General features: G+C 36.1%; 1 protein-coding gene across 1 annotated transcript in view; it reads right to left on the minus strand.

Annotated features, from left to right (window-relative positions):
• Window positions 1-7,285: 7,285 nt before the first annotated feature.
• The window catches only part of eco (Establishment of cohesion), a 118,938-nt gene continuing 98,632 nt past the window's right edge, over window positions 7,286-27,591 (minus strand). Inside the window, exon 7 of the mRNA XM_090372483.1 lies at window positions 7,286-7,418. Coding sequence (XP_090228609.1) covers window positions 7,286-7,418 — 133 coding nt within the window. The remainder of the gene's footprint in view (window positions 7,419-27,591) is intronic.

Consider the following 27,591-nt stretch of genomic DNA (forward strand, 5'->3'; position numbering starts at 1 on the left):
CATGCACAAATTGCACAAGTGAAATACGGAGTAACAAGCAAAAAAATAGGAAAGAGAAGATTCTTACAATTTATTTATGGTTTTTTTATATATGACTGAAGATTTCAGTGAAGGGGGGGGATACATTTCAACATAACGAAAAACTCCACAGAATTCCAGTATCGGTATTTTCGCAAATGTAATAGGATCAACTTTACTACCCGTTTATAATGAGATGCACTAACAAAAGCCCAATAACACGGAAATTACATTGTTTTATGGTAGTGATCTACAAAAATGCAGTTTAGTAAAATGTGAGCTTGTGCGGGATGATAATAGTGAGTTTTTGCCTTAACTCTATGAAGTTCTTTACAGAAAATTTCATCTTGACAGTTATCATAGTGCCGACTAAGAGAATAGGTGACAGCGCTACTAGTAAATCTACCAAGAAAAGGAAAGCGATTGATTTGGATTAGAAATTTAAACTAATAGTGTATGAAAATGGTCAAAGATTAACAAGTATCGTGCTGAATTCAGATATTGTCAATAATAATATAGTAGCAATATGTTATTAGCCATTCCTGAGTTACGTCAAACTCGATGAAGTTACGTCTTACGAATGTTGAGGACTTCTGTATTTTTGGATTAACTGGGAAATCAATTATCTGGGATTTGTTTTTTATCATCTATCCCGGAAAATCGTGAGTCTACTATATATATATCCAATAATTCAAAATAAAACAACATAAAACATAAGCCAGTAGCATGGCAAAAAATTAACATAAAATAATGTAAAATAAACAAACAGGGAGGGGAAAGTAAGGGTAACATCTTACCCTTACTTTCCCCTCCCTGTTGGTTTATTTTACGTTATTTTATGTTAATTTTTTGCCATACTACTGGCTTATGTTTTATTTTGAATTATCAGATATCTGGACTTCATGTGGAGGATGTGCATTTTGCTGCCTCTAATGATAGCTTAATATTTATTTATTTATTTTCTTATTTTATGTTAAACTTTTAAGCCATTATTTAAATACATATATATATATATAGAATCAAATAACTAAAGTGTACAACTGTGATATAATTATCAAAGTACAGAACAGGGAATATTTTATTATAATATTAACCAATCGGATTAATGCCATCAGCGATAGAACATTACCTCCGTTGTTAAATAAATGCAGTAATAAAATAATGTTAAAATGTAGAAGCCGTCCTGTAGTTTGAAATTGATGCAATCCATGAACCAACCGGACCCTAGGCAACAATATTTAAACATAATTATAAATTCAATAAAAATATACATAATATGCCGTCCATGGGAAAAGATAATTTGCAAGGGACTTTGTCGAGGGCTAAACCCCTACAAAATACCAAATCCATGGCTGGCTGAGCTATCAGTTTCTGTTATCATCTGCCTGTATAACTAGGACCAAAGGAAGTCCATAATGACCCATAGGATAGGTATAAAATAAATGAAAACAATTTTTTTCTAATAGAAATAGCTTAACTGTAATTTTGCAGAATACAGGCTGGATGACATTCAGCCCGACCGATAGCTGAAACAATATAGTAACTAAGCATAGCTGAGAACAAAATAAACTGCTAAACATAATAAGCTAAAATAGCTAACTAGAGGAGAACGGAGGGAAGACAAGTTAAAGTAATAGTACCCCAATCCCTTGCAAATTATCTTTTCCCACGGACGGTGTATTATGTATATTTTTATTGAATTTATAATTATGTTTAACCATTGTTGCCTAGGGTCTGGTTGGTTCATGGATTGCATCAATTTCAAACCACAGGACGGCCTCTACATTTTAACATTATTTTATTATATATATACACACACACACACACACAGTGGATTCTGGTTATTTGGGACAAATCTTAAAAAACAGAAACCAATTTAGAAAATAGGCAGGGTTTACTTCCCTTAATTGGGACAGCATGCCGTTTAATCGGGGCAGGAGATCGCAGCACTGGAGATTACCCTATGATTGTCTCCGATGGTACCACATGGTTTGGTCGAAATTCTGGAGGTTACAACCAAAAAACAATTAGCAGCCACCTGTTTATTGGGCTTTTCTGTTAGCGAAATCTATCAAACGGACAGTAAACTTGATCTTACTGAATTTGCGATAATACCGACAGCTGGAATTCTGTGGGTTGTTATGGTGAAATGTGTTTACACTTTCATGAAATCTTCAATCATATAAAAAAATTAGTTTTCAGATCTCTTCATTCCTATTTATAAATCTTTGTAACTCGTTACTCTGTTCTCACTTGCACATATCGTGTTTACTTGCAATTTGTGTGTGTGCTGTGTTATTGATTGCTTATCTTTTTACTGTTTTAAATTTTAACCCCCACCCACAAATGTCAACTAGTTCATATGTACGTATTACAGTATGTATTAATTATTTCTATTATCACGTATATTCTTCCAATTTTCACGTATCATTTAATTTTTTTAATTGGTAAGGTAATAAAGGGTAAATTTGTGCTTAATATATCTTTGCTTTTATAGCCTGTGGATAATATTCCTCCTATTTTCACTAATTAGAATTGCTGTTTAATAGAATTAAAATTCAATTCACAAACGTGATCACAATGACCCGCGCTTACTACACATCGTATAGTGAACGGTACTTTACTATGGCAAGTTCGTTGTAACGTGATTTGATTGTACAATGAACCAATTGTAAAGGGGGGTTACATTGTATTTTTAACTATTTACATGAAACTTCGGATAATTGGGGCAGCCACTTAATCAGGCCAAAATGCACTAGTCCCGATGTGTCTCAAATAACTGGAATTGGACTGTGTGTGTGTGTATATATATATTTTTTAAGGTTGCTGACCCTGCATGTTGGATTTGGGTGCTTGAATCATTAAATGTGAAAACTTAATTTAGTTTTATATTAAAGTGCACAGTTAGGCTACTAGTTTGTTATAAATGTTAAAACTATTATATTCCTATGTATCTTTTATACTAGTTGTAACATTTATCTATTATACTGACTTTGTCATTTTCTTATTAGATTTCCAGCTGGTCTGGTCCTGCCCATCACTGCCAGCCACGCTTAAATAAGGATTCCAGTCTTATTGTGTACAGTTTATCAGTATTGATCTGACAGTCTCTAGACTGAGGTGATAGACAAAAGGGGTATATATATATATATTTTGGCCACTGCTGTACATATTTCCTTTGTTAGAATGGGGAAACAAATCAAATGCTTCCTATGTATACACACACACACACACGTGCAAATCTTTTACTAAAATAAGAGAAGTGCATTTGTTCCTGCCATTTCAGTATAAAAAAATTGTAAATTCTCTAAATTTGCTATGACAGTTGTGCTAAGTAGTAAATATTTTTTAAGCATTGTATTACTTTTGTACTTAATTGTATGATGCTTTGTATGTAACTTTAATTTGTCACTGTAACCTAATAGAGGTTTCACTGTTGATGTATATAATGGAATTTATCAGCTTATAAAAATCCTTTTCCAAAAGCAAAATTTAAAACTTGAAATTTGAACTAGTCGGGAAAAGGAATTTGCTAACACGATGCAATCCTTATTTTTCACCTATGGAAAGGCCCATTTCACTAAAAACTCTGTTCTAAATATTTATTTTGTAATTAAGCTCATGTCTTGCTTATAAGAAGATTGTAAATGTTAATTTTTTTTTTTTAATGAAGATGATTCTAGTGGAGAATTTATAGGTATAAAAAGCAATAATTCACAACTCAGTGGTTTTTTGATGTATGTCTTAATTTTTGTAGTAGAATGTAACATGTCCAGTTACATAACACTGTTCTCTTTTCATTCAGTAGCAACAGCCTTCATTCTTAATATGTAAATTTTACAGTCATATAACACATTTTGTTTGTAAAATATTAACCTAATCAACTTGTTGATGAAAGAAAGTACAAGACTGTTGTAATACCACAAATATTAGAAGTGTGTATAGTGTGGCTGTTGTGGGCTGGACCAAGTTTTGCTACTGATTTCTGTTTAGCCAAATCACTGAAACATTTTCAACTATAAAAAATTGACATCGTATATAATGCTCTCCTCATACTCAATGAGAAAGTTAGTGACCAAGTTAGACAAGAAAAGTTGTATAAATATAAAGTCCACGTTTTATCCTTTTATCCTACTCAATGAGAAGTGAAGTTGGAACTGCAGAAGACATTTCCTAGTTTTTCTGTCTGTGCTTGTGAGTGTTTCATGCACAAAACTATAACATATCTATATTACTATATTAGAAAATCTCATTTATGTATTTCACTTACACACATATACACACGTATCTCATTAGCAGTGTATACTTGGTAAAAATTAGGATTATTCAAATATCACAAAGTGTGTATAAACTATTCTGTATAAAAATAAAAGAAATTAAATGTTGGCCAAGGAATTGTTAATATTATGATTATAGATTATTTCCTTTATCAGTTTGCATCAAGTCATAAGGATGTTCACGAGGTGTCACAAAAATGACTTCCTGCAAGTACAAATTCTCTAATAAAGTTTTCTTAAAACTTAAGAGCGTATTTCTAAGTTTGGCCAAATCCTGTTACCAACATTTTTTCTTTACTTAAGATTTATTTGTTACCCATAGTGCACTTGATGTCTTTAACAGAATACTAAAGGACAGAATTCTGTTATCAGACAAATGCCACTCTTCCTGGCTGTCCACAAATCAACACTTATGAATTCAGAATGTATTTACTAATTATCATTACAGACAGGGGGGAGGGGAATTGCATAGTTTTAGTGCAATCCTAAGTTTAATAATTATTGCCTTCAAACATTTAAAACTTTGAAATTAGTACATTTGATTACAGGCTCAACCAAATGTACTTCAAAAAATTAATTTTTATAGGGTGGGATAGAATCCATACAAGTAAATTTTATCCATAAAATATTACTTTTATTTGTGATGATGATAAATAATACATTTTGTAAGTTAATTTTAAGAAAGTAAGTTTCCACATGACTTAGTTTTATTGGTAAGGTGGAATTTTCTTTTTTTTTTTTTATCAGCAGTGGAAAAGTGTTGTATTAGCAGCATTACCACTTAATGTCCTTAAAACTGCACCACATATTCAATATGCCTTAGTTCAGCATCAAGTGTTTAAAATTATGACTTTGCAGATTTTTATAAAATAAAAATTGTGTACATGAATATCATTTCACAGATATTTTGAAGTAGTTATACCATTAATAATAAAGATGATTTGCATTTACTTTTATCCTAAACCCTTAGTCATTAAGAAGTCTGCAAAACAAGTTTATTAAAGCATTGAAATTACTTTATTAAAGTAAAATGTAATCCTTCAAAATAAAAATTGCTTTTATTTATTATATTAAATGTTAATTTCTGTACACATTCAAAACTTTCAGCCCCCCCTCCTAGTTTAAGGATAACAATGTAAAAATGCATCTAATAAGGAAATACATCTAATTTTGTATTTCCTGCTACCTGAAAATTTAAAGCACACATTGCCTTTTGCAATATACAGGAAAATCTTATATCTACATTTTATGCACAGGAAGTTTCTTGAACCTAATATACTTAATAGAGAAATCAATGAAAGATATCATTGAATGTTTATTTTAGAGTGCAAAATATGAGATTAGCAAATATATATTCTGAAAGATAGAAAGGAACAGAAAAACAACTGATTTTAATTAAAGCAGATTTGCAATAATTTGGCATTAGAAACTACTGTAAGAATAAAAGAAGACCTAGATGGGAGATCATTTGGAGTGGGATAATTTTATCCTCATCCCTTCTCAAAATTAATTTTGTCTGAACTTTTCTGTACACCTGTTCTATAATTTTTTAGAATTACAATGGGGTAAACAAAGCTTATGCAGGCTGGGGGAAGAGTGGATTCTCCTACCTGGTGAGTTACCCCCCTTTTTTAACAACTACTGGGATATTTAAACCCTCAAAAAAAGTAACTCATCCATATGAAAACCGTTCGTTTGGCACAAGTCCTTAAAGGGCTGCATGTTTAGAAATTGGAGCTAGAATCAAATCCTACCACATAACTGAAATTGTTAAAATTAATTCAACAAATTTGCCAAGCTTCTATTTCAGAGTGCTAATATATAAAGTGAGTTGTATTTTGAAATCTACAAAAAAAAAAAAAAAACTTGCAAAAAGTATTAGAAGTTGACCACTTTGGAAATGCCATAAGAAGAAAAGTACATAGCACCTTTTTTTTTTTTGTTGCAATGATTGGCTATTGATAATGTACTGTTAATGTAAATGGTTTACCAACTTTCTATAGACAATACTATATTATTTATTAATGATTGTGATGAGGCAGGAAGTAAAAAAATATACTACTTGGGTAAAACAATTATGCAGTCCATACAAAAAGCAAAATAAAGATGAAACAGCATCTTCTAAACAGGTTTTCTTACCTGGACTATCTATTGGAAATAAACTTGGCAATTGGGAAAAGGTTGAACTGTTTGTGGGTTTTTGATTATAATGTGTGATTCTGTGAAGAAGTAAATGGCAAATCTTTTGAAATCTGCTTTTCCAAAATCCATCTTGAAAATAGTTATTTTGCTTCCTAAATGCATCCTACTCCCAAAGGCATCATAGGCCAACCAGACAATAAGACTAGCTTACTTCTAAAAAATATTATTTTTGAAGAGTGGTTCATTAGCTATGTATAGTAGATGAAAGCAAAACTATTAATCAAAAAATTTAATGCACATGCAAAAGATGAAACAGAGCAAAAAATAAAGTCCTTATCATGGTGAGGTTAATCTAGGTTCAGATATGTTAAAAATATTTTAGAAGAGGAAAGCACAGATTGGCAAAAATGTGTGAATGGTATAATGCTATAGAAAAAGTTATGGAATCTTTCATTGTAACAGCAAATAGTGAAAGCAGAGCATCACCCTCTAACACATTAAAGTTAAATATCATAGTTCTCTTAATTTTATACTTTCTTTTAATCATATTATACAATGTTATATAAATAAAAAACTTATTACACCAGTGAGGTATGTATTCAGTTGCAAGCTAAGTTGTTCTTATCCTCCTGTTGCCAACTCCTACCACAGTAATTGTGCTAGAATGATATTTACACACTTTATCTTGCCTGTGTGAATATACAAAAGATAATTAAACCTTGGTGGCATTTAAATCTATAAAACATGCAAGCAGGTTGACAGTGTTCATATTTATAGGACAAAGTAATAGCCATTTATATATAAATTTTTTGCTGATGAATATGAGTTTAGTAAGGCTACAAGATTATTCAAGCACTTTTATTGTAAACTAGGAAATTAGGAGTTCCAGTATAACATGTTGCAAATGCTCTACCATCCAGTGAGGGATCAGAAAAAGCAATTTCATCCATGGAAAGATAATGGCCGTAGATAAAACTGGACCTGTCATAAAGAGAGCAAATATAACTGTAATTAACTCTTCTTTCCAAATTCTGGATAACGTGCACTGAGTGACCAGTTGATTAGGTATCTCCTCCATCAAAGGAGATCATGCTGAGAGTGACATGTCTGCAACAGGATAGCGTAGATACTCTGGTACCAAAGGGCAGTAAGTATGAAATTCCGTGATAATGGGCCAATTGAATCAAAATAGTACAGGTATGAGGGATGCTGTAGCGGGGTGGGGTTTGAGTCCATCACCACCAAATACGGAGGATGCGGAAAGGTCAAGGAATGACCACCACATATCCCAGAGCAATATGGCCTTAGTTGCTAATGCTCCAAAAAACTAAACAAACACTGCTAGGGTGATCATGAACAAGGATCATGATTGTTCAATATCCAGAAAACCATCCATCTGAAGGCAGCTTGCTGATGTGAAAAAAACAATAGTGGATGAAAAGAATTGTGTAGTCTACAGCTGAGTCACATTCAGTCAAATGATGGTGACAATGCACTTGACCTGTCACAGACATGTTTCCACTCAGACACATTTTATTTGAGGAATAGAAGAGGGTTATCCAACAAATCTTGGTTGCAGTTGTTGTGTGCTGAGGACAGCATGAATCACTGGACCAATTGTACCATGTGGCAATACTGCAGGCTGGTAGTGATGAGATAATGGAGAGCTATTTTCAGCACAGTAATGCATTGTCTTTAGTGTGTTTCATCACCATTCTCAATCAGCCCTCAACCTCACTGAGCATTCCTGTGTTTTTAGCACTTCATGAAACTTATGTTGGTATACCTAATAAGGTGGTCACTCAGGCCATGCTGTGATCAGTTGCAAATATAAATACTAATAAAATTTATAATAAAACAAAACCTGAACTTTGCACAGTACTATTGCATAAATTATAGGCAGCATTCTTGATGGTTATACAATGGTAGTAACACATACAATAACCACTGGTTTTGAAGTGGAAATAATCATCAAAAAACACTTAAATGTCAAATACAACTTTACATGTAAATTATTTTTAATAGGTATTTAGAATGTAAAAAATTACAAAGCACATGAATAAATTTGGGGTGGCATTCTTGGGTCAAAAGTGAATTCACAGATGTAAAGCCTGGCTTTTTGCTGTATCATTATGGGGGGGGGGAAGCAATATTCACTATCTTATAAATCTCCTGTTGCCAATTCAGCTATTTCACAGTGGCACATTTGTTTCTAAAACCAGAAAAAAGTCAAAAATGCAACATTTGGAATTTGAAAAAAAAAAAAAAAAATAAATAAATAAAATAAATAAATAATAATTGTTATGTAAAACACCCCTCCACCATCAAAAAAAGTTTTGTGGGAGAGAAATTTGCATTTTATTAGTTTTCCCTAACACAGTGATTTCTTCTACAGATATTTCAATTATCTCAAGTCTTTTTTTAAAAATGTATACTATTCCAATGTAAATGCTTGAGAAACAATATTATTTTTAAAGGAAATGTACTTTATTTTAAAAAGGTTTATGAAATTGCATACATAAAGATGAACAAAAAAAAGCAAGTGTTAAAAATGTGATTACAGGATATTATAATAGAACCATTTAGCTACAAATATTTCATCCATAACAATTAAATTTCTTTTTGTCTTCAGGCACAAGACTGTAATGGCATGTCTTGATATAACAGAGTGATAGCACAGGGAAAAACAAGGCAGAATAATGAAAACTGGAAAATTCTATATAAAAATCACATCACTAATGTCTGTGATGATAGTAACAGGGTTAACTGAAATTATGTAATGCATAAAGGGTGTGCTGCTGTATTTGTAGTGTAAACCAACAGAAATTTAAATACAACCTGTAAGAAAAGCTACATACTTTTCTCTCCATAACCTGGATCCAATGCATTTTTGAATGAACTGGAAAATTCTACATAAGTCACTAATGTGTTATGGTAATGATAGAGGTGAACTGAAATTAAGTAATATTTTTATTTCTTAAATTGAATTTTTTCTTTTTCAGAATTAATAACATACAAAAGTAATTTTCACTTCATAGCATATACAGATGATGAACAAAAAATTGGAAACAGCAACATAAAATCATTAATCGGTGTTGGACTACCAAGAGTCCACCTGTATACAGGGTGCCATAGTTTACCAATGTCTGAAAGTCAGCATGAAGTATATGACCTCATTCATTTACAAGAAATGTGATCAGCTCCTCAATTCCTGCTTGTTCGATGGAGCTGGAAAATGCTTCCTGGGACATTGTTTGAGAAGTTCCCATAGATTTTTTTTTTTATATAGGGTTTAGATATGTGACTACACTGGCCATGGTATGTGAAAAAGTTCAGCCTCATGCTACTCAACAATTGGGTACCGCTAGGGCTCTGTAGGAGCACTGTAATCTTGAACGATATCTCTCTTCATGAAAGAAATGCTTGACCATTGGAAGATTATCACTCAGGGTTGTTAAATAGTGATTGGCATCAACCTTGCCTTCTAATGGAATGAGTACTCCCCAACCATGCCACGAGAAAACACCCCACACCATTACGTACCTGCCAGAACCCTTAACAGTAGGAAACAAAACAATCAGAGTTCTAAGCTTCCTTTGGTTGGCACCACATGTACACTCATCCATTTGCTGCAAACAAAGTTTAGGATGAGTGGTCAGACCATACCACGTTCCTCCACTCTTCAAAGGTCCACTGCTTATGCTCTTTGCACCACTGGACACGATAATGTACACTGCCAGGTGACAAGTAGCTTGAAGTGCAACTTGAATGTAATATCAATAATTAGTTAGGCCAGGTTTCCTTTAATGACATAATACTAAGTATGCTGAGATGTTTTGGAAAAATTTGGGGAAGGGAGAAATTCCACATTTCTATTGGTATAATTTTAATGAAATTTGGGAAAGCTCAAAAAATTGGTCTAAAAAAGCAATGTATAAAATATCACAAAAATCCATCTGCCAGAGTTATTACATGCAGAAAGACAAAATAATTGCCAGGTTTCTGTTGGTCTCATTTTAATGAAATTTGGAATGGTTTCATAGATCTTTCTAAAAGAGCTAAATATAGAATTTTATGAAAAATCTATCCCCTGTGGGTCATTGTGAAGAAAAATAAGCACTGTACACATGTGCTAATACACCTAATAATGCCAAAGAACTTGTACTATTGTAAGATTAGTACTATATACCATCTCCAATACAGTTCATAAACTTCTGTTATGTGGAAAGGACAATAAAAAAAAACATGATTTTATTGAATGGCCTACTTATCAAGAAAGTACAGTGACCAGTACAGAAAGCGACCAATATTACCTTTAAAAATATAGAGAACAGAATCCAGGAAAATTTTGTAGAAGACACAAATGAGCATTCAGTACATAATTTATGAATAGCATTTCATCCATTCATTAAAAACATGAGGCACATGAATGTGTCACAAAAACACTTCATGGCCACTTTAGTGAACTACAAACAAGAAGAAATAGAAGTGAGGATGATTAACTCTGTACAAAAATCAGAGATGCAGTTAGGACCACAAGGTTCTGTGGGATTTAGAAGCCACTACTACAAAATATTGTATATCTACTGTTTTGCATATTTAAGTTAGAATCTATAATAATTACAGAAGAGTGTAATTTGACATTTTGATTAAGGACAGAGTGCTAAGAGTGTGTGACATTAGAACAATTTCAGATGGTATGACATGACCCAAAATACGTATGCCTTGCCCCTGCAATGACATTATCCAGGGTCTAGTTATGTTATAAATTTGTTCAAAAAGGGAATGCCAACCTGTTCTGCTTTATCTCATCCAGGGTCATGCCAAAAGACCTTCATAGGAAGACAGGTGGAAAGAGTGGACTGGATGTTTATATAGGTTGGAGCAACTGATGGTTAAATTTAACTCTTTACTTGAATTATTTGGCTATTCTAATAGCCATCCCACAATGAAGAAGTTCCTACACCTTTTCAAATTTTATTAGTATTTGCTGTCACCATATGGCTGAATTTGGGATAGATTATTGATTTCCATTATAAAATTATTTGTACAGGTTGAAAAATCATCCCTTCAACACTATAAACTCCCCATAGACTAATGGTATTAATTTTTAACATTTAGCAAAAGTTTTCCTCGATTTAACCCAAAAATTTCTGGTTCCTACACTCATTCTGACCAAGCCTTGTAGATTTTATCTTACAAGTCAACTTACTACATTTAATTAAGTCTCTTTAAACCCAAAGTCTATAGGATACCCCCAATAGCATTGTAAATATTAGAATTTGATATTTACAAGGCAGGTTAACACATCAGCCAACACACTGCTGATGTGTTAACCTGTCCCTTGAACAAGCCCTTTTATGGCCAGAAGGGTAATAATAACACTGGTTTACAGTGTATCTGGGGTTTGAGTAAAAGTATGTGGCAGTTATGTATGCATGTTTACTAAACCGAAGTCCGTTTGTTTCTATCACATAAAGATTTTTCACAATTCATTAACAAAATATTACCTAGATATATGTAAACGTCTACATAACTATAGTTTCTGCAATGGTTTACAAGTCTTATACCCCTATATTCGTAATCAGTATCAAATATTTGCCTCAAATACAACAGATTGTATTTGAGGCAAACCATAACTACTCATAACTACTCATACAAGATCATACTAAAAGGCAGCTGACCTTGACCCAGGAAGGTAAAAGGCCCATCTGTGAATCCCAGAATTTTATTTTCCGAGTGGAGTCTGGGAGACTCCCGTGTGTAGTTATGGGTTAAACTTGTCTGAGCATGCACTCACTTGTTTGTACAGTCCACTCAACTACAGAGCCTATATAAGTGGCACATCCCTTATGCAGTCACAGTACTCCTGTAAAAACCTTCGTGAGCTCTCATTGTGTGTTAATTTTCTTTTAGTATGGCAACCAGAAAGTGCATAAACAGTCCCGACATATTTTGTTACGAAGGTGTTGTTTTGTTCCTGTAAAGGAGAGGCGAAATATCGATTTTGTAAAAAATCGTATTATGCATACTTTAACATAAAACTAGGCGATCAGGATAAATCATGGGCACCGCATAAAGTATGCCATACATGTCGAACACCTTAGAAAATGGAGTCAAGGAAAAAAGGTGTGCTTGCCATTTGCTATTCCTATGGTGTGGCGCGAGCCAGTAAGCCATGCAGAATGTTACTTTTGTGTATGTGACATAGGTTACAATTCATAAAACATAAAAAGGACATCAAATATCCAGATCTACCGTCAGCCATAAGGCCCATTCCGCAGGGACCTGATCTGCCTGTAAAACTTCCACCAGAAACTTTGGAGTCCACATCTTCTTCGATAGAAGCAGAAGCTACAGAGGTTAGTGAAGAGGAATGTTTATCAACCAGAAAATATTTTAACGGCACAGCAATTCATGCAAGTCGAACTGAACGATTTAGTAAGGGACTTAGGTCTTCCAAAGCATGCTGCTGAAATTCTGGGATCCAAACTTCAAGCGAAGAACTTACTTGCTCCTAGTATAGAAATCGTGAAAGGGAGTTTATACAGTATTTTTCATAAGGTTCTCTCGTATATTGCAGTGAAATTGCTGGTTTAATAAGTGCCTTAGGAGCTCCATCATACGTTCCTAGTGAATAGGCTTTTCTAAGACTAATTTAATAGGTGTTCTCTTGTATAATGGAAATAAGTACACACCTGTGCCAGTTGCTCATTCAGTCTACTAAAGAAACTTATGACAATCTAAAGTTGCTTCTGGAGAAAATTAAATATCAAGATCACGAATGGCAACTATGTGGAGACTTAAAAAAGTGTTATGTATGTTTGTTGGAGCAACAGGGTGGGTACACTAAAATGCCATTCTTTATTTGTGAATGAGATAGCAGAGCTAAAGTGCTGCATTGGACAAAGAAGCAATGGCCTCTGAGGCACAATCTTACACCAGGGTCAAAAAAACGATTGTGCACGAAAGTTTGGTGAAGCCAGATAAAATACTTTTATCTGGCTTCACCAAAGATTTACCTGATGCAAAACTTAAGGAGGGTATCTTCATTGGTCCCCAAATTAGAAAATTGGTTTTAGATAGTCAGTTTGAAACTACTAAGACTGATGTTGAAAGGGAGGCCTGGATTGCTTTTAAAAGTGTAATGGAAAACTTTTTAGGAAATCATAAATCGCAGGATTATGAGCAAATTGTTCAAAATATGCCCAAAAAGCTTCGCAATTTAGGTTGCAATATGAGCATCAAAATTCACTTTTTGCGTGCCCATTTTGATTTTTTCCTGAAAATCTTGTACAGATGAGCGAAGAACAAGGGTCTCCAAATTCCATCAGAACATAAAGGAAATGGAGTAGAGGTACCAGGGAAGGTGGAATACAACCATGATAGCCGACTACTGCTGGTGTTTAAAAGAGAGAAACCTGGCACTGTACATGAAAAACGATTAATCGTACGTTCTTTTCAAACAAAGACATGAAGGTCTGATTAATGAAAGTTTCTGAATTTTGATTAATACTTGTTAGTATTTATGTGTTTTTTGATGTATGAAAATGTAATCCTATCAATTTGTCATTACTAAATACAATAAAGTTATATACTTTCGTAAAAAACAATACTTTTTTATTTCTTAAATTGTGATGTATCTGGATGTGATAGAAAAAAATCTAAGTCATATTTGAAATTACAGCAACATGTTTCGGCAGTAGGATCTATTGAAATTCAAACCCCAGTGAACAAACTTAAATTTGTAAACTAGTGTAATCTATGGTCTGATTATATATTGAGGGTTTAGTGTCAGACAATGATAATTTTTAACTACAAAATTCTTTTGTAATTAACCAAGGAAATGTCAAATGACTTTTCTTGGTTTACCAGAAATGTGCTTATAGCCCAAGCTAACTTTTAAACTACTAGAGAAATACATTTCTATGACATGATATGCATTGCTATTTGTATAAAGTTAAAACTAAAGTTGTCCCGTTAACATTGTCTAACATTAAGCTCTCAATATGTACTCTAACAGCAACATATTTTTGTATTACTAGTAGCCCTTTTATGAAAATTCACCTTTATAACTAAAGTGGCTTTTTTCATCAGTAAATTTGAAAGCAATTAATGCAGTAAGGGCTAGATATTTCTTGTTGGTCTTTTTTTTTTTTTTTTTTTTTTTTATTGATCCAAAGTACGTGGAATTTATCTTGTTTTCAATGGATCCAACAATATATTATTAGTTTTGAGAATTACAGTTGTGATCAAAAGGGATGAACTGCATCAAAATCACAAGGAAGGGTTACTAAAATCACAATGTAAAAAAACGTCAGTAGCAGATGTCATAACCAGTGACATAAAATCATCAAATTATCATCAAAAACATATTTGCCAACAGAATGTTGTCTGACCAGGATGACGCCAAATCAAATCATTATTGGTCTTATGTTAATGAATCAATAGACTACAGTATTATATCATGTGGTAGATTAAGTAATTTATTATTGAAATGATATAATTTAAAGGAATTGAACCACCTCAATGCTGGCCACTTAAACTATTTATGGTTACGTTTCGGGAACTCACTGTTTCCGATCTTCAAGCCTATCAGAACAGAACATTTTGTTTGAGGAATGATACTATAAGTATTCAATTTCATTATTTACAATACAAAGTAATCTAAGTATACCATACTCCTTTACATTTAAATTGTATAATTATTAAACGTTTTTCTTATAAATTTAATTAATAAATAAAGATAGTTTATGAAAAATCCCTAAAGTTCCTCTCTAATTTAGTTGGAAGTGCTTACCTGTTAATGTGACTGGGGAATGCAGTCTCTTGGTCTGGTTGAGGAAGACTGGGGTGGAAGGAGTGGACTGACTGTTTATATAGGTTGGAGTTGAATTGATATGCTAATGGGAGGTTGTTGCATGGCAAACTGGGAAGAATTTGTGTACAGGGATATATTGCGGAGGTAGATTACGATGGTCCTGTGGTTTGGAGGGGAGGGGAGGGGGTGAGGACTGCCTTGAGAGTATATCTATCGATATTACTAAACTTTAATTTATTGTGGATTATTAAATTGACATATGAAGTCAAGAAAAGTTGACTTCATATGTCAATATAATAACGGAGATAAGTACACTTATCTCCATTATTAAATTGGAGATAAGTGTACTCCAATATAATAATTTGTTTATATTGATTGATTCTGTTAGCATTAGTAGAGGCATATGATGCAAGAAAGCAAGCGTATCCAGCATCAGCCAAAAAAAAAAAAACACTCCTCCCATTTCTTCCCTCCATTCGTTCCAAATGCCTGTCCAGTTCAGCCTTATTAGGCTATTAGCTTCCACAACGAAGGATGGAATCCTGTTCCACCAATAAACTACCCACTGGCTAAAGGAAAATTTCCACACATCTATTCTACAACAATCTTTCCTCAATTTGAAACTATGCCCCCCTCAGGTTCTTAGTCTGAGCAAGACGAAGAATCCCATCGGCATTCAGCTTGCTCAACCCATTCAAGGCCTTATACACCTCAAGCAGATCACTTCGCATGTGCCTACTCTCCAGGCACTGCAGAACTTAAGCCTTTCTTGGTAAGAGCACCCCCTTCGTTCCCCTCACAAATCTTGTTGCCCTTCTTTGTACTCGTTCTAGCACCTTTACATCCTTCCTAAAATGAGGCCTCCAGACCTGTACACAGTTCTCCAGGTGTGGCCTGGCCATTGCCTTTTATAACAGGATAATCACCTCCCTGTTCCTGCTAGCAAAATTGCTATATATCATTGACAAGACTCCATGACCTGTCCTGGCGCCCGTATGCACTGCTAAGCGAACTTCGTATTTGACTGCACAATTACCCCCCAGGTCTTTTTCACTTTCCACTTCTCTGAGTGTAGTACCACACGGTACGTTTCTCTTTGGTTATTGTTACCTATATACAGTACTTTGCATTTGTCAATGTTAAACTTCAGTTGCCACTTCTCAGCCCATTTTCCCAACTTATCTAGATCCATTTGGAGTAGTATACTGTCCTTATTGTCGTTAACAACCCTGCCAACCTTTGTGTCATCTGCAAACTTGGACATTAAACCTAATATACCTTCATCAATATCATTGATAAATATACAAAACAACAATGGGCCCACCACTGAACCTTGGGGAACTCCACTAATAACATTTGTCCACGAAGAGCAGTGTCCACTGATTACCACTCTATGTTGTCTCCGACTCAACCATAACTTTATCCATTTTATCAGCTTACCCTTGATGCCATACCTCTCCAATTTGTACAACAGTCTTCCACATGCAACAGTATTAAAAACTTTCCTGAAATCCAAGTATATGATATCAAAATTATTTTTGGCATTCAGTTCCTTTGTTACCACATCATAGTAAGCAATTAAATTGGTCAGACAAGACCTCCCTTTGACAAACCCATGCTGCATCTTAACAATTACTGCAGTCTTGTCTATATGATCCTGCTATGCTTCTTTAACCAGTGATTCCATTATTTTTTCCAGAAAACAAGTTAAACTAACAGGTCTGTAGTACTTGTGTCACCTTTTGAACCTCCTTTGCGAATTGGCGATACAATTGTACACCTCCAGTCCATGCGGACCTCCGATGAGTCCAAGGGAGCCCTCATAATTATGGCTAAGGGTTTGCTTACTTCCTTTGCTGCCTCCTTTAATATAACTGGATAGGTCCCATTCACCCAGGTACCTTCCTTATTTTTAACTTCAACAATTTAGTATATGATGAGTCTTGTCGAACAATTCAGCCTGGAAAGATTGGGCAAGGCTCAAGGGGTAGAATTTTTTCAGCCTGGTCTGTACTTGTTAACAGGAGAGACTGCTTCTACAGGAATGGGACACACTTAAATAGAAAAGGTACAAGAATATTTGCTGATGCTATTGAGGCAGTGTTAGGTGGGTCGGAACACTGCTAGCTTGGTGAAGGATACAACGACTAATAGATTAACAGTAACCACTGGCAGAGGTCAAAGTGATTCTTGTACTGCCTCTATTGGAATGAGCAGTAGCCTGGAAAACAAGATGCAGGGTATTTCAGACTGCTGGGAGTCATTGCAGTACAAGTAAACACATGGGTTGTGTTAGCGTAGCTAAGAATAGGAACAGGTGCATGTATACTTGCATGTACACCAATGCTAGGAGTTTCGCAAATAAATCTGATGAATTTCAGATATTGCTGAAAACATCGAAGGCGTTATATTGATGGGATATCACAGACGCGGTGTCACACATTGTATGGAATGCAGAACTGGAACTTGGGGAATACAATGTGTACAGAAAGATTAGACAGGATAAGAAAGGAGGAGAATGTTGTTGTTATTGTTGTTGTGGGGGTTTCATGGCACATAAGGAAGGGAGGAGGGATGATGCTATTAATTAAGAAATACATAAAATCCAAGGAAGTGAAGCCAGTCGACATCGCTGGACAGTGGAGTGTCAGTCAGTTTGGTGTGGCATAAGCATTGGGAGATCAAAATTGAGAGTAGGAGTGTGTTACAGGCCTAATGACTCTGATGAGTATAATAAGAAACTGTACAGGGAAATAGAGTGGGCCAGTAAATCAGAGTGTTTTATAATGGGGGATTTTAATTTCCCAGATGTTGACTGGAATTTGTGGGTTGGTCACTCACACTAGCAAGGCTTTTGTGGATTTATTGGATGATTGTTTTCTACATCATCATGTTCGGGGAGCAACTAGAGGGAGTAATGCTCTTGATCTGATTATGTCCAAGTTTGCAGACAAAATGAAGGTTGGCAGGGTTGTAAAGGACACTAATGATAGTACACTGCTGCAACAGGATCTAGAAAAGTTGGGCAGATGGGCTGAGAGGTGGCAAATGAAGTTTAACATTGACAAATGTAAAGTACTACATATGGAAAGCAGTAACCTCAGAGTGATGTATCAACTCTGTGGTACTACACTGACAGTGGTAAAGATCGAAAAGGACCCGGGGGTAATTGTGCAGGCAGATATGAAGTTTTCTGAGCAGTGCAGACGGTCTGCAAGAGTAGCTCATAGTGTTTTGTCAATGATATACAGAAATTTTTCTAGAAGGTATAAGGAGGTGATTATCTCCTTGTGTAAGGCAATGGTCAGGCCACACCTTGAGTACGGTATACAGGTCTGGAGGCCTCATTTTAAGAAGGATGTAGAGCTGTTGAAACGAGTACAGAGAAGAGCAACAAGATTAGTGACTGCAACAACGGGTTGCTCTTACGAAGAAAGGATTAAGTTTTGCAAATTACAGTGTCTGGAGACTAGGCACCTGCAAGGTGATCTGATTGAGGTGTATAAAGCCTTGAATGGTTTGAGCATGCTCAATGCTGATGGGATTCTTCTTCTTGCTCAGAATAATCACCTGAGAGGGCATAAATCCAAATTGAGAAAAGACAGATGTAGGATAGATGTGTGGAAGTTTGCCTTTAGTCAGGGGGTGGTTGGTTGGTTGGTGGAACAGACTTCCATACTTTATTGTGGAAGTTTATAGCCCAAATAAACTTAAGGCTGAGCTGTACAGATAATTGTAATGAATGGAGCAGTGAAATGGGAGCGTTTTTTTTTTTTTTTTTTTTTTTTGTTTTTGGCTGAGGCTGCATAAGGTTGCTTTCTTGCAACGTATGCCTCTACTAATGCTAATTTCTCCTCCACTTTCCTCTCAGTTATTACAAAATCTCTTAGCTCCCTGTTAGCATTTGATAAACTTCTGGCACTCCTTTCATTGAATAACTCCTCATGTGTGAATGTAGATGCAAAATACTCATTCAGTATATCAGCTACCTGAGCATGATCATCAATCGTCAACCCATCTATATTAAGTGGTTCAATCTGATTCATCCCTTTCCTTCTAGAATTTCCATAAGTAAAGATCTCTTTGCTGTTTTTCTTTGCATCCTTTGCCAAAGATTTCTCATAATCTGCCTTTGCTGGCTAACCTCCTTTGTGACTTGTTTACAGACTAGTTTACACCTGCCATATAAAGTATCAGGCTTCTGTATCGCCTGATACTTTATATGCATCCCATACATTCTTCTTCCCTGCCACTAGCCTCATTAATTCATCTGACATCCATTTAGGCCTAAACCTTGAACAGTATTTCTTAGTTGGAATGAAAAGCAAAATAATTACCTGAAGGCTTCCCATTTAGAATTCACTGTTGGTAACATCATCAGTTGATCCCACTGCACAGAATTTAAAAACTGTCTGAGACCTCTGTAGTCACCTTTACAAAAGCAAAAGCCCTTCCCTTTAGCATTGATGGTAGTTACATCTTTAAATAATTCCCACATCAATACATTGTGATCACTGTTGCCCAGTGGTTCCTTTATCTGCAGATTCTTAATGCATGAAGAATCACTAGTGATAATCATATCAAGAGTAGTGCTACCTCTGGTTTCCTCTCAAACATATTGCTGCAGAAAACAGTCATCCAAAAAATCCACAAAAGCCTCGCTAGTGTACAAATGACCAACCCACAAGTTCCAGTCAATATCTGGAAAGTTAAAATCCCCCATAAGGAAATCTGAATTACTATATTTCTCAGCATAATTACTCATTATACTCATCAGATTCATCAGGCCTGTTACCCACACCTACTCTCATTTTTCCTTTCACAGTGCTTATTTCACACCAAACAAACTCAACAGTGCATTGTCCACCAAAATCGACTGGATGCACTTCCTTAGATTTTATGTGTGTCTTAACTAACAGCATTACCCCTCCTCCCTTTCTGTCCTGTCTGTCCATCCTTTCTAGACATTGTACTCCCCAAATTCCAATTCTGCACTGCTTATATGTGTGACACCACATCTCTGATATCCCAACAATATCTGCCTTTGATGTCTCGACTAGTACTTCAAGCTCATCAAATTAATTCACTATACTCCTAGCGTTGGTGTACATGCAAGTATACATGCACCTGTTCCTACTCATAGCCACCATAACACAAGCCCATGTATTTACTTGTTCCACTATGACTCCCAGCAGTCCTGGAAATCTCCATTACCTTGCTTTCCAGTCTGCTGCCCATTCTAATAGAAGCAGTGGAAGAATCACTTTTGCCTCTGCCTGCAACCACTGTAAACCTTTTTGTCTGTGTATCGCCCATGCTAGCAGTTTTCAGACCCACCTAACACTGCCTCAATAGCATCAGCAAATATTCTTGCACCATTTCTATTTAAGTGTATCCCATCCCTGTAGAAGCAGCCTCTCCTGTTAACAAGAAAAGACCAGGCTGAAAAAAATTCTATCCCTTGCGCCTTGCACAATCTCTCCAGGGCCGAATTGATTGACAAGGCTCTCATCATATACTCCATCCTGTCGTGTCTAGGCAGAATTGCAGACACTTTCACATTCAATCCTAACTCGTGACTTTTTAATATTGACCTGTACTTGTTGAGTAAATCTGTAAATCCCTTACTCTTAATGTCATTAGTTCCAATGTGTACAACAATATCACCTTTTGTGCCTTGAAAAGATGATATCTGCTCCACGTCATCAACTTTTGAACCTGACAGACATACCCTGGTTCTGTTCCAACTATCCTTCTTACAAAGTATATTCCCCGTCTCCCTGATAATAGAGTCACCAACAATAACTAGTTCCTTTGGGATCAGCACATTCTGCCTTGGAGATTGCTTCTGTGTTGCCTGATGCACAGGAGTGAGTTCTGTCGTTGAGCTGGGCAGCTGAGAGCGTGATGGGCCCATCATATTTATTTCTTCGAGGGCATTTACCCTATACCTCAAGCTCTCATAGACGCCCTTCAGAACACGAGGTGGCATCTAATTTCTTGACACTCCAGACACTTAGCACACAGAAAGGCATCCTCTTTGGCTAGATCATGTCCTGTTTTAGAAAGGTCGGGAAACATTTCACATTTCGCACATTTTTTGAGACTGTCATGCATTGGAGAATCGCTGCCTTCATTTCTCCCCCGAGCCACAGCACTCTCGCTAGTCTGTGATCTTTGTTTCCCAACTCTAGTCTGGGTCATGATTTCCGTTTAAATACAATTTAATTAACATTGAAAATTAATAAGATTAATAATATTTTTGATTAATTGATAATACTACAATAAGCTAACAGATTCCTAATACAGTGCTTCGTAGGAATACAGTAAACTGTATTCCTAATACAGTTTAACTTTATACCTTACGCTATCAGTTCGATATATATATATGTTAAGCTATTTCTTATCGACTACAATATGGCGGCTACTAGTGTTCTACTAGTATTAAATTAAATTACAATGTTCCTGTAAAATTGTACATTTGTCAAATTGTTATATTATTGTGATAAAGACAATGATTATTATTATTTTGTCGACTGATTGATTGCCTATTACATTTAAGTTAGAGCTTTAAAAATTAAATTTTAATTCTGATATGACTCCGTAGATTTACTTATTAAGAGGTTTGGGATCTTCTTTTGTGCTGAGAACTTTACATTATCTATATGGAATAGATTGTAATAAGCATCATGGTAGTTAACCCCTTGCTTCTTGTTGATCTAAGGAATCTCAGTCAAAATTAAAATTAATTTAAAATTTAAGTTTTAAAGCCTTAAATTTAATAAGCAATTAATCAACAAAGTAACTATTATTATGACTAATGAATAATCATAAGTTGGCAACTAGAAATTTTATAAAGACATTGTAATATAATAGTACCACAACATAAAAAGTTTTGATATGTTTTGCCTGGTGATGATGTCATTCTGATCTTAGTATAAGACATACTACACTTAAAACACTTCATTACATAGGAAAAAAGAGAAACATTTAATGTAATAAAAAGAACTGCTTTCATGAGCTTGCAATAAAATTGACACATGAAGATTTAGAATCTTTGTGCAGATATATTAACAATTCTAATTAAAATTGAGACAAATGGAAAACTATAGCCATGTTTCAATCTGTTTTCCAAATCTATCTGCCACAAAAATGAATAAAATTAAAAGTTCAGAGACTAAAGGACCAAAAGTAGCTGCAGGCAGAGGCAAAATTGATTCTTGCACTGCTTCTATGGGAATGAGCAGCAGCCTGGAGAGAAAGTTGCTGGGGATTTCAAGAACTGCTGGTAGTTGGCATGGAACAAGTAAATACAAGGGCTATGTTAGGGTAGCTAAGAGTAAGAACAGATGCATGCATACTTGTATGTACAACAATGCTAGAAATATAGTAAATAAATTTGATGAATTTGAAGAGCTGGTCAAGGCATCAAAGGCAGATATTGTTGGGATATCAGAGACATGGTGTCACACAGATATAAACAGTGCAGAATTGGAATTTGGGGAGTATAATGTGTACAGAAAGGGTAGGAGGGGATATGCCATTGGTTAAGAAACGCAGTCTAAGGAAATGCATCCAGTTGACATTGGTAGACATGCAATGTTGAGTCAGTTTGGTGAGACAAACAATGGGAAAGGGAAAATGAGAGTAGGAATGTGTTATAAGCCTAATTACTCTGCTGAGTACAATGAACAATTGTGCAGAGAAAGAGAGAGGACCAGTAAATCAGAATGCCTTGTAATTAGGGGTCTGTGCTTCCTAATAGGACAGACTGCTTCTACATGGATGGGATACACTTAATAGAAAGGGTGCAAGAATATTTGCTGATGCTACTGAGGCAGTGTTAAGCAGGTCAGAAAACTACTAGCTTGGGGGGGGGGGAAACAAAAGTATCAACAGTAGCCACAGGCAGAGTTGAAACTGATTCTTGCACTGCTTCCATTAGAATGAGCAGCAGCCTAGAAAGAAAGCTGCTGGGGATTTCAAGAACTGCTTGAAATCAGCAGGGAACAAGAGGGCTGTGTAAGGATAACTAAGAGTAAGAACAGGTGCATGTATGCTTGCATGTACAACAATGCTAGAAGATAGTAAATAAACATGACGAATTTGAAGTGCTGGTAAAGACATCCAAGGAAGATATTATTGGGATATCAGAGACATGGTGTCGCACAGATATAAGCAGTGCAGAATTGGAATTTGGGGAGTACAATGTGTACAGAAAGGATAGACGGGGTGGAAGGGAGTAGGGGATATGCTGTTAGTTAAGACAAAGTCTAATAAAGTGCATCCAGTTGACACTGGTGTACAGAGCAATATTGAGTCAGTTTGGTATGACAAACACTGGGAAAGGGAAAAATGATAGTAGGAGTCTGTTATAAACCTAATGACTGTGATTAGTACAATGAACAATTGTGCAGAAGAATAGAATGGGCCGGTAAATCCTAATATCTTGTAATGGGGGATTTTAATTTTCCAGATTGGCTGTAACTTGTGGGTTGGTCACTCGCACACTAGCAAGACTTTTGTGGATTTATTGGGGGATTGTTTTCTACAGCAACATGTTTGAGGGCCAACCAGAGGGAGTAATAACCGATCTGATTTTCAGCAGTGATTATTCATGCATTAAGAATTTGCAGATAAAGGAACCATTAGGTGACAATGATCACAGTGTAATAATGTGGGATTTACTTAAAGATGTAACCATCAAGGGTAAAGGGAAGAGTTTTTGCTTTCATAAAGGTGACTACAGTGGTCTCAGAGAGTTTTTAAATTCTATACAGTGGGATCAACTGATGATGACAAAAACAGCAAATTCTAAATGGGAAGTCTCAAGGAATTAATCTTGGAAGCTACTAGGCTTTTTATCCCAACTAAGAAATACTGTTCAATACTTTTCAAGATTTAGACCTAAATGGATGTCAGATGAACTAATGAGGCTCGTTGCAGAGAAGAAAACTGCATAGGATGAATATAAATTATTAGGTGACACGAAAGACTGGTAGATATAAGCTAGTTTGTAATCAAGTCACAACGGAGGTTAAGCAAACGAAGGTGGATTATGGGAAATCCTTGGCAAAGGATGCAAAGAAAAACAAGGAAGACTTCTTTATTTATTTAAACTCTAGAAGGAAGGGGATGAATCAGACTGGTCCACTTAATATTGATGGTTCAACTGTTGATGATTCTGCTCAGCTGACATACTGAATGAGTACTTTGCATCTACATTCACACATGAGGAATTCTGTAAGGAAGGGGAGGACAGAAGTTCGCTAAACTCTAACAGGGAGTTAAATGATTTTGCAATAACACAAAGCAGAGTGAAGGAGAAAATGTTGAAGTTAATAAAAAAGGCAGCTGGGGTGGATGGAATCTATCCAGTTATATTGAAGAAGGCAGCTAGGGAACTAAGCAAACCCTTAGCCATAATTTTGATTCAGGAGAGTTCCCCCATGGACTGGAGATGTGCAAATGTATTTTGCACATCTCCTCTTTGTGAATTGGGAGATGTCCCAATTCACAAAGGTGGTTCTAAGGGTGACCTAAATAATACAGACCTATTAGTTTAACTCCTAGTTAGTTAGTTATTTGGTTTTTAGGAGCATTAGCAACTAAGGCCATATTGCACCGGGATATGCGGTGGTCATTCCCTGACCTTTCCACATCCTCCGTATTTGGTGGTGACAGGCTTGAACCCCGGTCTAATCAAGAAGCGTGTGCTATGCACTGCCGCTTCTTCCCACCTGGCTACGGAGGTGCTAGTTTAACTCCTGTTCTGGGAAAATAATGGAGTCACTGGTTAAAGAAGCATTGCAGGAACATCGAGACAAGACTGCAGTAATAGTTCAGATAGCATGGCTTTGTTTAGGGGAGGTCTGACCAATTTGATTGGATACTACAATGTGGTCACAAAGAAGCTGGATGCAAAAAATAATATCAATATCATACACTTGGATTTCAGGAAAGCTTTTGATACTGTTGCACATGGAAGACTGCTGTACAAATTGGAGCGGTATGGCGTTAAGGGCAAGTTGCTACAATGGATAAAGGGATGTTTGAGTGGGAGACAGCAGAGAATGGTAATAAATGGATACTGCTCTACATGCACTAATGTTATCAGTAGAATTCCCCACGGTTTGGTGCTTGGCCCATTGTTGTTTTGTTTATCAATGATATCGATGAAGGTATATCAGGGTTAATGTCCAAGTTTTCAGGTGATACAAAGGCTGGCAGTGTTGTTAATGACAATAAACACAGTATGCTACTGCAACAGGATCTAGAAAAGTTAGGTAGATGGGCTGAGTAGTGACAACTGAAGTTTAACATTAATGAGTGCAATGTACTGCATTTGCTGTGTGTTACTACACTCAGGGAAGTGGAGAATGGAAAAGACTTCGGGGTAATTGTGTAGTCAGATATAAAGTTCTCTGAGCAGTGCAGATGGGCTTCCAGAGCAGGTCATGGAGTCTTGTCAATGATAAGTAGGAATTCTGCTAGCAGGGATAAGGAGGTGATTAACCCCTTGTACAAGACAAGGGTCAGGCCCGACCTTGAGTACTGCATACAAGTCTGGAGGCATCATTTTAGGAAGGATGTGGAGTTGCTAGAAAGAGTACAGAGAAGGGCAACGAGGTTGGTAAGAGGAACAAAGGAGTTCTTTTACCAGGAGAGGCTTAAATTCTATAAGTTGCAGCATCTTGAGACCAACCACCTGTCAGGTGATCTCATTGAGGTTTGGATTTGGTTTGGATTTTATTGGCGCATTAGCAACTAAGGCTGTAATGCGCCAAGACCAGGTAATATCTAAAAATTTAACATCTCAGTGACCTAATTATTTAGGTCACCATGTCCAGATCTAAAAACAAAAAACATAAATAAATAACAGCACCATATAAATTTTAAATACGATTAAAAACCTTTATTGCTTTCAAAAAGCTAAAAATAGCAGACACATTGTCATTGCCAGATAAAATCTGACTGAGTGTATAAGGCTCAGTCAGATGGTTAAAAGCGGTAAAACGGATATTGCTAAAATCTGGACAGTCAATTAAAATGTGTCTAATTGATAAAATTGTGCCACAAGACTCACACATAGGAGGGTCATCAGCCCTCAGCAAAAAAGAATGTGTCAAATGGCTATGTCCTATGCGGGTCCGGGCAAGAACAACTTCCTCCTTACGATTCCTGTACAGACTAGACTGCCATGGTTCAATTACAGGCTTTATTTGATATAATTTATTCTCAGTCTGTCTATTCCACGAATCCTGCCATTGGGAATGTATTTTCTCATGTATTATTTGCCTGTAGTCTGTATAGGGGACTGACAGGCAGCGATTATTATTGAGAATTGCTGATTTGGCTGCGGCGTCAGCCAAATCGTTTCCCATAATCCCAAAGTGGCTGGGAATTCAGCAGAAGAGGATATCATATTCACGTTCATGGAGAAAGTGAATCTTCTGCTGAATGCTAGACAGAACTGGATGAGAATTATATCTTACAGTTATTAAAGCCTGTAACACGCTGAGAGAGTCAGAATATAAAATGAACCGTTGGTATTGGCATTTACTGATGTGATCCAAAGCTAACTCAATAGCGTGCAGCTCTGCAGTAAATATGCTGCATTCAGAGGGAATCTGCTCCGATGTAGTGCTGTCTGTAAAGACAACAGCAGATTCCACATATGACTCCGACTTCGAACCGTCTGTGTAAACTGGCGCGAAATCAGGATGTTCAGCTCAGTGTGCTGAATAAAGCTGCAGGTAGACTGATGATGGAGTGTCTGACTTTGCCCAATTTCTAAGGGATAAGTCACATGCCGGGAGATGAGCATGCCAGGGTGGAAAGGGTTGCTTTGGTGTTTGGGCAACTTTGTCTACCTTGATATTAAGTTCATTGAGTAGCTCTTGGAGAGGAATACCAAAAGGACGATTGGCAGTCTTACGGGTATCGTACAAGTTTTCCCATCGTGGCTCAAAAACGAATGGCCACGTTGAATGGTCTGGCAGGGATTTCAGTTTTAAAGCTTACTTTAAAGACAACTGCTTACGTCGAAGCGATAACGGTGGTTCGTTTGCTTCGACGTATAAACTCTGGACAGGAGATGTTCGAAATGCTCCAGTAGCGATACGTAGAGCCTGATGATGGACAGGGTCCAGCCATCGAAGGGCACTGTCTCTGGCTGAAGAATATACTTGGGACCCATAATCTAATTTGGATCGCAGAAGTGCACGGTAAAGCCGTAGAAGGGTGCATTGGTCTGCACCGCAAGATAAAGAGGAAAGCGAGCGGAGCATATTAAGGCCTCTTGTGCACTCTGTGCGGAGTTGACGAACATGA

This window comes from Mastigoproctus giganteus, chromosome 4 (genome assembly GCF_048544385.1).
Source record: "Mastigoproctus giganteus isolate SK-2022 chromosome 4, ASM4854438v1, whole genome shotgun sequence".
In the NCBI taxonomy this organism is placed as follows: domain Eukaryota; kingdom Metazoa; phylum Arthropoda; class Arachnida; order Uropygi; family Thelyphonidae; genus Mastigoproctus; species Mastigoproctus giganteus.